General features: G+C 33.0%; 3 protein-coding genes across 5 annotated transcripts; 1 reads left to right on the top strand and 2 right to left on the bottom strand.

Annotated features, from left to right (window-relative positions):
- Positions 1–905: 905 nt before the first annotated feature.
- Positions 906–2753, bottom strand: LOC107944405 (protein ALP1-like). The gene has a single exon (XM_016878239.2). It carries the CDS (start codon positions 2510–2512, stop codon positions 1139–1141), a length of 1374 nt encoding a protein of 457 aa, XP_016733728.1. The 5' UTR covers positions 2513–2753; the 3' UTR covers positions 906–1138.
- A 1307-nt stretch (positions 2754–4060) lies between these two features.
- Positions 4061–7537, top strand: LOC107928010 (zinc finger protein ZOP1). 3 transcript variants are annotated; one of them, XM_016859167.2, is made up of 7 exons: positions 4158–4358; positions 4628–4828; positions 4917–4998; positions 5717–5812; positions 5919–6333; positions 7003–7118; positions 7239–7537. In XM_016859167.2, the coding sequence occupies exons 1-5, from the start codon at positions 4350–4352 to the stop codon at positions 6281–6283; spliced, it is 753 nt and encodes a 250-aa protein (XP_016714656.2). In that variant the 5' UTR covers positions 4158–4349; the 3' UTR covers positions 6284–6333; positions 7003–7118; positions 7239–7537. The 3 variants fall into 3 exon arrangements, with proteins under 3 accessions (XP_016714655.2, XP_016714656.2, XP_016714657.2); XM_016859166.2 differs by lacking the exon at positions 7003–7118 and having other exon boundaries at positions 4061–4358; XM_016859168.2 differs by lacking the exons at positions 7003–7118; positions 7239–7537 and adding an exon at positions 6498–6996.
- A 1794-nt stretch (positions 7538–9331) lies between these two features.
- Positions 9332–11007, bottom strand: LOC107927845 (uncharacterized). Its single transcript, XM_016858970.2, has one exon. The coding sequence runs from the start codon at positions 10771–10773 to the stop codon at positions 9469–9471; it is 1305 nt and encodes a 434-aa protein (XP_016714459.2). The 5' UTR covers positions 10774–11007; the 3' UTR covers positions 9332–9468.
- Between the last annotated feature and the right edge of the window lie 2156 nt (positions 11008–13163).

Here is a 13163-nt window from a genome sequence, read left to right on the forward strand (position 1 = left end):
AAAGGAAGGTCTCATTGGCTGGTCTGATAGTCCATAAAGAAGACACGATGCTTCTTACATCTACCTCAACTTCCTCTAACATGCTTAGGTCAATGAACATCCATCTTAGGGCCATAGAAACTAGGTTATCTGGTTTTGGAAATCCTACATGACAAGACCATAACTAGGCGGAATGGCAGAATGCCACTAGAGACTAAACCATCAAGGAAAATTAGATAAATGAAGGACTAGGATAGCAGCAAAAAGACATGATGCCAATGATTTTATAGACCAGAAAAACATTACAAATTCCCTCTTACAGTACCTAGGAAACAAATGATATGTGCGTAGTCCACTATTTAGCATTCCCTGTAAATACAGGAAGTATAAAACAAAGGGAAAAGATCTTGGAACTCACAACCATGATATATCTATATATAACCATTGAAATGGCAGATGAGCCACGATAGAATAAGCAGCCAGACCCATATTCCACTGGCAACAGTTACACTGACAATTTCAGTTAATTTCCCTTACCAGTGAAATCTATAATATAATGCTATTAGCAACTAAAACCATCTCACAAAGATTGATACCATAAATAAGTGTTCATAATACTTAACTGCAAGTGAGGGAGAAAGAAAGCAAAAGCAAGGCAAGGCAACACAGGCAGGTAGGGAATGTTAAAGAAACTAAAAGCTAATGCAAGCTCTCACAATTTATGAATGCATACACTATTTTTTTTCTTTCAAATGCTACAAAGTCAATTTAACATGGTATTCACATTTAAGAATATATGATACATCAAAGCAAATGATATCCAACGGAAGATAATAAAAGCATCAAAGGTTTAAATTCATAAGATGAACTTAACCAGAGCAGTAATAATTTTGCAATGCCGATTCTTAAAATCAGAACATTCTTAGTTTCCACCAATACCAGGTTAGATTACCATAGCAATTAAAAATAAAGTCCCTACATATCAAATATCAAATTTACTTAATGGAATCTGTTTCTATTGCTTACTAAAACAAGGATGAGAAATTCGATAAGCCTGAAATCGGGCAAGTTATCTCAGCCATGTTAGAAACTACTCAAATACATATTCTTACAGATAACACAAGGTTAAAAAATCAACCTCTTTTCAAAAGTTCATAACTTATCGGGAAGAAAGCCTTTGGTGCAAATCGTCTGCCAATGCCTGTCTCAAACTTTCCCCGAAATAATAGAACTGCTTCTCACTCTCAAGCACCCTCGCCGGAGCCCCAGTTTCATCGGGATCCTTTTGAACCTTGGGCTCAGGCTCTCTTGCAATCTGACACAAATTATGCAACACGCAACAAGCAACAATTGTTTGCGGTGCATGATTAAGCCCCACATTCAAATCTTGAAGAATTTTCCACCTAGTTTTAAGTAAACCAATTGCTTCAACCACCACAGACCTCCCTTTCATCAACATCCCATCGAACAAATTCTGTGCTGGAGTCCCGGCCCCATCAGGAGAAAAGGGTGTCATCAAAAACGACAATAAAGGATAACACCAATCTCCAACAATATAAGGCCTAACATGATGACCCCTAACATTAATTACTTTATCCCAAACAATATCACCTGAAGTAAGCCTATTATACAACAAACTATCTCTAAAATGAGTAGCATCATCTGCCCCACCAGGAGCTTTAACACAAACATCCCAGAAAATTTTTCTATGATCAGCAACAACCTGAAGCAAAACTGAATCATACCCATATTTGCATTTATAAGAACTCATCGAATTCCTATCAAGTTTCAACCCACGGACCTTAATCGGACTCCCATCAATAGCTCCACAAATGTTGGGCAATGAAGTAAGCTCCTCGAACCCTTGGGTAGTCTCAACCAATCTACGACGAGAAACAGGGATCTTGATAAACTCTGGGTATAGCTTAGTAGCCAAAAGCCGAGTCACCATGTTAGTGATTTTGGAAACGATGTAAGGGTCCAAAGAAGAACGGGAAGCGATGGTTTTAGCAGAGTAACCATGGCAGAGACGAGAAAGGACCATAGCTACAGCATAATCAGAAGGAAGTGAAAGATTCGAAGCGGTTATAAAAGGCTTGAGTTTCTCAACCACGGTGGTGAAAACAGGGTAGGATAACCCATACAAGGACCGCCACTCAGCGTCACGTATCGGGGCATCCATGGACCAAATATGGTCGGTCGAGAGAGCACGGAATGCGGCGACGGAGAAGTGAGAAGAAGACGACGGAGGAGGAGAAGGCGATGAATTGGGTTCCCTTTTCTTCGACGAAGGAGAAGAATCCAATGACCCTTTCTTAGAAGAAGTAGCGAGGAAAGAAAGGAGAGAAGCGAGAGTGAAGAAGAGAAGAGGAGCAGGCGAAGAAGATGAAAGAAGAGAAGATGGAGAAGAAGGGGAAGGAGATGAAGTAGGAGGAGAAGAAGAAGAAGAAGGGGAAAGAAGGGAAGTGGTGGGATCAAGAGAGTTGTGAAGGTGGAGGAGATTTGATAACATGAGCAAGAATGTTTCATCCATTGATGGAGCACAAAAAAAGGGGGTTTCAGTGAAAGATTTAGGGTTTTTTGAGATTGGATTTGGGGGAAGGGAAGATGGTGGAATTGGGGATTTTGGGTTTGATTGTTTTCAGTTGAATTTGAAGAAAAACATTAGCTTTGAGAATGGATTCAAAGTGTTATATGTTTCTGTTTTGATTCTCAAATCTATGTTGTAAATGAGAAAAAGGGTTCTCTGTTTCTGAGTTCAGTTGAAGCAATTACACCCAATGCTATAGGTTAAATTTTGATTTAAGTCCCTTTATTTTTCATATATTTTGAATTTAGACTCTTTCATTTTAGGTCAACTACACCCAATGCTACTAATTATTAGTAAATTTATGTTTTGATCACTCAACTTCAAAAAGTTACAAAATGGACACTGGATTATTTAAAAGTTTTTATTTAAGTCATTAAGCTGTTAAGTTTTTATTTAAGTCATTGACCAGTACGATGGATTAGTATCTACCAACAAATAGAAGAACATACATTAGATTCAAGTCGATCTGATAGTTAATATCAGAGATCGGTACAATGACTTCAATAAAATTTTTTGATTTTTTGTAATTATACCTTCATAAATTTCTAGTTTTATTTTATTATTTAATTTTTATATAATTTTTAGCTTAGTCAAAAAGCTTAATAATAATATAGATGAATGCATCAGTAGAATAAAAAGTTGTCAAATATCCTTATATTATATCAAAAACAAAAAATCAATAAATGATTAAATAATAGTTTCTTAAATTCGCTTATAATTTTTTTTAATTTCAATAATTGTGTACTTTATAATAATTCTAATATGAATTTTATTTCCCTAAAATCTTTTATAAATATATAAATTTACTAAAATAACATAATTTTAATATTTATACAAATATATGTGATAATATAAAAGTATTACATAAATATCACACCAGCATCTTTTATGTGTCTTTTATTATTAAACTAAATTAACGGATTCGTAGATTAAGTCTTAGCTTGATTAGCATGTGCATTGTTGTCAATCCGGGAAGACATGGGTTTAAGTGTGTTGAAACGCATTATCTTTCGACTTATGAGTTGGGGAAGAGTTATAGATAGTTTCAAATTATAAATGTATGAAAAAAAATAGTATTATTATTTTGGACCTATGAATAACATTATAAAAAACCAAAACAGAATTACACCAAATTAAAGTAAAAATATTTAAATATAAAAATTCATCATAGTAGAGGGACTAAAACTAGGATTGGACCATCAACCGATAAGATAAAAAGGGTTAATATATTATTTGGTACTTGAGTTTGGCTTAAATGTTGAATTTAGTATGAGTTTTTTTGTCTTAATCTAGTTCCTGAGATTGGCTTCAATATTCATATTAGTATATGGGTTTTTTTCAAGTTGATACTTGACTTTTTTTTTGTTCAAATTAAGTACTTGAGTTTGGCTTCAATGTCCAATTTGGTATTTAACCCTTTTTTTTTGTCCCAATTGAGTACCGATGTTTATTTTACTAGAACACAAGTGCCAAACGTTTATCGGATCACATTATTCCATTGGGACTAGGTACCAAATTGAACATTAAAGCCACATTTAGGTACCCAATGGTACATTAACCCATCAAACCAGGTCTGGTTATCCGATTTGGATCCGGATCCCGTTAGAAAAATAGGAAGCAAAAAACGTCCTAGCGATTCAATTATTTCGATCCCACCCCAATAATCCCTTTTGAACGAAAAGGAAGAAAAATAATTTTAGGGTTTAAAGAAACTCCTAATCTCACCTTCATTTAGCAATTTTCGAACAATTGGCCTTGTAAGGATCAGATTTTCGCAGCTATGACTGAGGTAATCAAATCCCAAAGCTTTATTTTTAAAAAAGAAATTATTTACTTACAATCAATACAGAAATCAAAACCCTCAACTTTTTCTCTCCTTATTCTTTGATTCTTGGTACTATAGATGAATTCCCTTGATACTTGTTCTTATAACATTGTTTATCGTGATTATCTTATAGTAATATCTTCAATGAAATTAAGTTTATTTTTTAGTCGTTGTCGCAGTTATCTGTCTGTAGTTAAACAAGCTTTTATCTTTGTTTTTTTGTTTTTTTTTAGTATTGGGTGAGTCAGGGGAATAAATGGTGTGATTTCTGCAAAATTTTCATATCGAATAACCCATCGAGTATTCGAAACCATGAGCTCGGTCAACGGCACAAAGAGAATGTTGCTAAGAGACTTACTACTATGCGAAAAGAGAGTGCAGCCAAAGAGAAGGAACAGAAAGACGCTGCTCGTGCTCTTGAACAGATCGAAGCTGTAAGTAAACTCTTAAATAGGTTTTGCTTTTTAATGCTTCATGCTTATTTTGTTAATCATTATAATATTTCTTAACAATGTTTGCTAGAAAGCTAAGCGGAGTTATCAGAAGGACGTTGCTAGTTTTGAGGCGAGAGATTCTAGTGACCAAGCATTAGACGGTCAAGAAGGTAAGTAAAAGTCATTTTTTACTTCCATTTTATTTTAAGCAGTAAAATGTCATGGTAGTAATGCAAGTTTTTGGTTATTCTTGAAACTTCGAGCTGCTGTTGTTGGCTGCTCAATTGGCTGATTGCATGGTATTGATGAAACTTTGGGGTTGCTAGATGTTTACTTTCCGAGAAGTTATAAGTTTGTTTATTGTGGTTATGTATTTGGTTTAAATAGGAGAATATCGAGCCTAGGCTATATGCATCCTATCTTGGCTTTGATTAGTAGTTCTGCTTGAGTATTTACATAACACCAAGGCTGGTTTCATCCACCTGTGCTTAATGGTGGAGCTTTTGAGTTTGGGTTTTATCTGGAAAGTGAATGTCTAATCTAGTCTATTTTCTTTTAAAGACTTATTAGAATTACGAGTCTTGTCAAACACGTTTGATCGTGGCAATACTTATTCCTAGACTCGATTCAACATAAGGCGAGCCCGAAGAATCAACAACTTCCATTAGTTGCATTCTTGGTCAAACCCTCAAAGTCAGTTCACCTGTTTCATTGTCCTTGTTCCGCTGCTTCATATTTGTGCTGGCTTGGTAGTTGATGCCCAATAAGCTGGCTTGATGGATATGCAGCCTTATTCTTAACCAGGCCGAAATATTACTTTTGATTTACAATTATGGCATATGATATCATTTGGTTTATTGCTATTCTAACTGTTACAGCTTGATGCAGATTGGGACTATGACGGTAGCTCGGGTTATTACTACAATCAAAACAATGGGTTATACTATGATCCAAAGTCGGGATTTTACTATTCTGATGCTATAGGTATTAATCCGCACTTGAACTTTAAAGTTTATTTCTTTTTTTTCTTCTTATAATATATTAGATTAAATGCTGTTTTTGGTATATTTACTTAGAAGGAATGCAACAGGCAGGTGGGTGACACAGGAAGAGGCATACTCCAAGGTTCAAGCTTCATCAAATACCAAATCAAGAGATCCTATTTTGAAAAAGCCATTTCCAACTTCAGGGACGGGACCAGTTGCAGATAACAAAAGTGTTGCTAAAAGTCAAAACAAGACCGCACCGGGGCCTGTCATTTCCGCTACTTTAAATCCCATGAGATCTGTTAAAGGTGCTTCATCCTCACTTGCTGTTAAGAGAAAAAGACAAGATGAAAAACCCAAGGCTGTATCTAAAGAAGAGGTGGCTGCACTAAAAGCAAGGGAAGCTGCAAAGAAGAGAGTTGAAGAGAGAGAGAAACCATTGCTCGGTTTGTACAAGGGATCTCGTTGATACGGAATGATTCAAACAAGCAAGCATCCTGCTGATTCTTGATTCAAGGGGTATGTTTCAGCATCCTACTAGACTTTCTTTTATTCTTTTCTTGGTTTGGGGATTGGGGCAACTTAACTTGACCACATTCCATATGTTGCACGACCATAATCGAAGTCATTAGTCTAATCCCTCGTTTGTTTTTGCATTTGTCCTTATTTTGCATGAACTGCAGAAGCAAAATGTCTTCAAGGAGTGGATGACACAAACTTTGGCTGTAGGATAGCCAAGTAACTGGTTGATTGTCCAAGCTGCATCTTAACATATCGATTTATGATGTTTTAAGCTGGAATTTAGAGTCAATATCGAGTCTTGGTTAAGCTTAGTTTAAATACCTTTTGTCGTCTTCTAACACTAGCAGCTAATAAAATGTGCTTCTTAGGACAAAACACCAGGAGGTAAAAGTACCATGGAGGCCTCTATACTAAGAGTAGAATTGTATTTTGCCCCCTCTACTAAAAAATTGAGTGGATTAATCCTTGTAAGTTAGATCAAAGAGTAAATTAGTCATTCTGTTCTACTGTTAAAAACTGGTACTTGTACATCAACATGGGGTACACGTGGCACACCATGCGTCACATTCTGGTTATTCTGTCAGCGACGTCAATTTTTAACCGTATAAATAAATTTGCTCTTTAATTTAACGTATAGGGACTAATTTGTTTATTTTTTGAGTAAAGGTGGCAAAATGCAATCTAACTCCCAATATAGAAGCCTCCATGGTACTTTTACCGACACCGGGATCAGTGCCCTCAGCCATAGATTTTTGTATGAGAAGAATGGGGTAGATTAGAAGGTGGTCACCATTTTTCTCTAACATGTGATTCACTTTTATAATCTCTTAGTTACAATTAGAAATACCAAATTGATTTATGGCATTAGATTTGATTTACTTTCATTGCATTTCGATATGCAGCTGCCGAGATCGTGTCGAAGCAGGTTAGGATATTTTACATAACATGAATGCTGTATTGCTGTTGAACAGTGAACCAATATGGCATATCTTAACACATTGTTGTTATTGTAAAATATTGGGCTTTTTTTCTTGTGTGCTAAAACTTTGTTAGTGTTTGTGGTGCTTTGTGTTGGAATTTTATCAGAATTTCCTTTTAATTGACATTTTGATACTTGATTTAAAGTCCAGTGATTTGTAATTTATAACTTTGGAATGAAGTGCTGTTGCTAATGCGATAAGAGGTGGTTTGGCTCGTGGAATCTCACATTCTCGGTGATAATGTAAAATTTTGAGGATGTAATTATCGTGTTTAGATTTTAAGCATTCTCATGAGGTTATAATCTCGCATTCTCAATGGTGTTCAGATTTCGAAATATAGGGATAATCTTAATGTCACTTGGTAAATATTATTTGAGTTAATTGCATAAAGCATCTCCAAACTATGACTATCATTCGTCCTTAAATTTTCATTAAATAGTACATAAAATCTTATGTAACATAATTTAAAATTAAAATTTAAAGAAAATAAAATCGAAAAAAGAAAGAGAGATAAATAGTTTCTGTAAAAGTTCTGGAAATATCAAAATTAAGTTTTTTACAATATTTAATTTTTTTTTAAAATTATGCCACATACGATTTGACCTCTCATATAATATTTAAATTAATGATTTTAATAATGGAAGACCTTATCGATATAACATTATGCAATTAACTTTTATTATTTTAATCAATTTCATTAAACATAAGTCTAATTAAAAAGTGGGGTTTCATGAGTTAGATTGATCGATGATGCAATAACTTTTAATGAATTATTATAATTAAGATTCATAAATATATTAATATTGGTTGTAATAAAAATTTTAATAATGACAATTTAGTTTTTTTCTTGGGTAATTTTAAATTTCGTCAATCAAATATTAAAATCTTATATTTTAAATAATGTAACATACTCGATAATATGTTAAGTAATTTGACATTTCAATAATCTTATTATCAAAAATAATTCTACATTTCTCAAATCATATACATGCAAAGTATATCTTAAAAAATATATTTTATAATAATAAAATTCGATATTAAATCCGAATATATATAATATGATTACTTGATAATATTAGATACATTATGATTGTTTGGTAATATAATTACTTAATAATACTAGAAATGATATAATCAAAATATATAAACAAAACATGAAAAATAGTTTAAAGCATTAAAAATATATAAAAACATGAAAATCTCTTTCAACGTTGATTTCGCCGAATTAAGGACTTGGTGGTGAGTGTTGAAGTCAAAGAAAACCAGCCATGTACGTACGAAAGATAATATTAAAATATTTTAATTACAAATTGACCCAATTTGCATGCAATGGCAATCTATTAGGGTTTCCTCGTCAAAGATTTGGGGCTTAGTCAAAATTATAGTGTCTTTTAGTCAATATCCAATCTTTAACTGCCCCAGTTCTCAATTTGATTATTAAAATCAAAATTAAACTAACATAATATATAATTATTGAGAGTTAAAATTGCTATTAAAAGCTACCATTGTTAGCTAATTGATGATTAAAAAAGATAAAATTAAACAATTAAGGGACCATTTTATAACTTTTCATAGTTAGGTGACCAAAAATGAAATTTACTAGTAATTGAGCAACCATTTTGTAACTTTTCATAGTTAGATGATCCAAAAAAATACTAATAGTTAGATGACTATTAGGTAAAGTATAAGTAAGTTTACGTTTTGATTGTTTAACTTTAAAAAATTATAAAATGATTATTAAACTATTCGAAAGTTTTTATTTAAGTCATTGGACTGTTAAGTTTGTAGCGATTCGACAAACGATATAGTGGATCAATACTCATCGACAAGTAGAAGTGCATACCTTAAATCTAAGTAGACTTGATGATCAACGTCAAAGATCGAAGAAGAAAATTGTTCGAATTTTGATTCATAAATTCGTGATATTTAAAACTATTTTATCAAAGAAAATAGAACTGTAAAAAAGAAAAAGAAGAAATTTTTGTCGGTGCAAGTAGTGCGAACAGAGAAAGTCATACAGTAATAATTTAACAACCTAATGATTTAAAGCGAAGTTTTCAAATGATTCAATAATCATTTTGTAACTTTGATTAAATCGTAAAATCAAACATAAATTATTTTGTTTACATAGGGCTTAAATAGCAAACTTTGGTCATCCACGTGTCAACGACCCAATACCCGTAGAAATCTCATGTATTCCACAACCAGCATTGAACCCCAAGCATCCAAGGAGCCCCTTCTTGTAAGGTAAAAATGTCTTCCTCCTCATCTCCTCCGAGACCGCCCGGTTCTTCGTGTAATGCAACTCGTGAGCCGAAACCGGTCCTCTCCTCCTCGAATTAGAAACTGAACTAATACTCTCAGTAGACCGGAAGCTTGCATTTTTCACATCCTCCGATTCTTTCCTAGACAAAACGGCACAATTCAACTCGTGAACCGAAACCGAACTGATACTCTCGGTAGACCGAAAACTTGCACTCTGCACATCCTCCGATTCTTTCCTATACAGAACATCATAATTCAACTCGTGAGCCGAAACCGGTCTTCTCCTCCTCGAGTTAGAAACCAAACCGATACTCTCACTAGACCGAAAGCTTACATTTTTTACATCCTCCGGTTCTTTCCTATACAAAACAGCACAATTCAACTCGTGAGCCGAATCCGGTCCTCTCCTCAAACCGATACTCTCAGTAGACCGAAAACTTGCATTCTTCACATCCTCCGGTTCTTTCCCATACAAAACATCATGATTCAACTCGTGAGCCGAAACCGGTCCTCTCCTCCTCGAGCTCGAAACTGAACCTATACTCTCAGTGGACCGGAAGCTTACATTTTTCCTACACAAAACCGGATCTTCACTTATTGTTGCTCTGCTTTCTGATTTGCTCCTAAACAACAAAAGGTCTTTAAGTTTCCATTTTTTGTTACCTTTTGGTAACGAAAAAATCGAAAAAACAGAAGATTTAGCATTGAATTTTTGAGATTTCGATGAACTTTGCTCTGTTTCCAGCATAATAATATCATCGGATACTCCAAAAGAAGACAAAGATTTGCTCTTTTTATGAACAGTGTTGAGTAATGTTACTCTTTTGCGGCTCTCTTCCATGGCTGTTTCAAATGGATCCAACTGTTGGGGTTTCAAAGGTCGAATCTTTCCCCCATCGAAAAGTTCATCGGCCGACAATGGAGTTTTCTCTAACTGCCCAATGAAATTGAACTCAAAATCTTCACTCCCACCACCGTCGCCTCCTTCGCATCCGCCGTCGACGGATCTTCCATCGTTTTCAAGGTGAGGACAGAAAGAAAAAACGCGAGTAGGAGTGGTTGGGACGCTGTAGAGGAAATTGCCGAAGCGTCGAGGACTTGAAGGAGCAGTCATGTATGGAGATGAACATGCGCTATCGAAGTTGAATTCCATTGATGGGGTTGAGGTTATAACTTGTATCTCCATCGCCATTGCTAGGGTTTTATCAGAGATTTTTGAGGTTAGGACCCGAGGTTGAAGATGATAAAACGAGAGGGTTTTATACTGTAATAGTCAACAGTCAATAGTCAATAGTCATGGATGCAAGATATTCGGTATAGGTTAAATTACCGTACAGACACTTGTAGTAATTGCATTTTACTCATTCTACTTAAAGAATAAGCAACTTATTCCCTGTATATTACATCAAAGAGTAAATAAGTTCTTTTGCTAAAAAAATTTATCCATTTATACTGTTAAAAATTAGCTTTTATACTGTTAAAACTTAGCTTTTGTATGCTAATGTGAGGTACATGTAGCACGCCACGTGTAATTGTCTAGTTATTTCGTTACTCATACTAGTTTTTAATATTAAAAATTGATGAAATTTTTAACAGAAAGAATTAGTTTGTTCTTTAAACTAACACACAGGGACTAATTTACTCTTTTTTTGAGGTAAGGGGCAACATACAATTTAACTCCTAGTATAAGAGTCTCCATGATACTTTTACCGATAAATATATCATTTTTGTTTTGTATATATCTATACCATATGTTTTGGATTTATAGTTAATTTTTAAAAAATGTAAACATAACTCAATTACATACATATAGATATATTTTATATCAAAATATTAATTTAAAATTCATAAATAATTATATATTTTTAATGCAATATTAAAAAAATAATTTAAATTATTAAAATCTTGTACCGACCAATACGGGTCGATATGCATTAATACATATCAAAACGGATCAAAACGCTCTAGTACAATTGATATCGACCAAAATTAACCCCAAATTAAAAACTAGAACTTGTTGTTCTAGTCTATATGAGCACTATCGATACAAAATTGACTTCCTTGCACAAACGAGTCATCGTGGTGACATTACAATCTACAAAGGATTAATTGCACCAAACTATCTTTAAATGACGATTCTAATTATAAACTAGCTTCTAAATTTTAAAACGTTTTAATTGAGCTCTCAAAGTATCAGTATTGTATCAATCAAGTCTTTATGTTAGCTTATCAATCTAGACGTTAATAGTCAGTTCGGATATGACGTGAAGCGTATTTAAAAAAACATGGATCAAATTATAAATATATGTACCTATTATATGGACGACTTGGATTTTATATTTAAAAAGCATAATTTGATACATCATACCTAAGTTATCAATACGATAGATACACATATATTTATAATTTAATTCATGTGTTTTAAATATGCTCGCATCATATTTGAGTAGCCATTTAACGTTCAAACTAATGGATAGATTGTTGGAAGGACCTAATTATTACGATATTGATACTTTATAGACTTAATTGAAATGTTTGGAAATTTGAAATCAAATTAAAATCTGAATAATAAATCGAGGATGTATGTTGAATTAACCCCATATATTAAATGACATAATCATTGTACCATTTGGTTGAGTTGTTTGTGAGTCAAGCCGGGTCACGATCTGATTCCAAAAAATTTTCAAACCTAGGTGGCTTGGCCCAGCCCATAAACACGTTTTACTATTCACTATGTTAATAAAAAATAAAATTATTTTATAATTAAAATTAAATATAAAAATTTATTTATTTAAATCAAATTTGGGTTGGACTAGCTCAAAACAAGAAAATTTGTTCAAACCCAGCTAAAGTTGAGTTAGACCTATTGAGTGAGACGGATATTCGACCCTTGGACAACTATGATAGTTCGACTCATACCTTACATAAATTATGCATGAGTTGTCACCGGATTTATTATTGTTTACATCTCACCGTGTGGTTTTTCTTTTCAGAACTATTCTAGATGGGTTTTGGATATATTTCGATTATTAATTTAATTATATTTTGTAATACTTGATTTAATTATAAATTATTTGGATATTATTATTTGTAATTGTAATTATACTTATAGCTTTAAAAAACTATAAAAATATTTTTCCCATTATTTTCGTTTTCCATTTTCCCTCCAGCATTGGAAAAACCTCAATTAACGAATAAAATACACCAAAAGTCCCTATACTCTTTGAACATTTGGAATTTAATCCTTACATTTTTATTTCTAGGAATTTAGTCTTAACGATGTTAAAATTATCTTGTTAAATTTAGATTTTAATATAGTTGGACATGAATTTTAAAATATGAAAAATAGAGAGACTAAATTTTCGAAAATAAGAATATAAAAATTAAATTCTAAATTTTGAGAAAATACAAACACCTGTGACAAATTTTAAATCAGATTAATGTTTTTGTTAACTTTGATATTTTAAACAAGGTTAATAATACAATTTTGTAACATGTGATTAATGTTTATGTTAACTTTGATATTTTATTTGTTATTTTTGATGTCAAATTTGATCAACTCATTTTCATTTTCTTTTTATA

This window comes from Gossypium hirsutum, chromosome D02, assembly GCF_007990345.1.
Source record: "Gossypium hirsutum isolate 1008001.06 chromosome D02, Gossypium_hirsutum_v2.1, whole genome shotgun sequence".
Classification (NCBI taxonomy): domain Eukaryota; kingdom Viridiplantae; phylum Streptophyta; class Magnoliopsida; order Malvales; family Malvaceae; genus Gossypium; species Gossypium hirsutum.

Coding starts and splice junctions, on each gene's coding strand:
- LOC107944405 (XM_016878239.2), bottom strand. CDS start 2,512: ATGGATGAAACATTCTTGCTCATGTTATCAAATCTCCTCCACCTTCAC.
- LOC107927845 (XM_016858970.2), bottom strand. CDS start 10,773: ATGGCGATGGAGATACAAGTTATAACCTCAACCCCATCAATGGAATTC.
- LOC107928010 (XM_016859166.2), top strand. Junction 4,829..4,916: donor CTCTTGAACAGATCGAAGCT/GTAAGTAAACTC, acceptor AATGTTTGCTAG/AAAGCTAAGCGGAGTTATCA. Junction 5,813..5,918: donor TTACTATTCTGATGCTATAG/GTATTAATCCGC, acceptor GGAATGCAACAG/GCAGGTGGGTGACACAGGAA.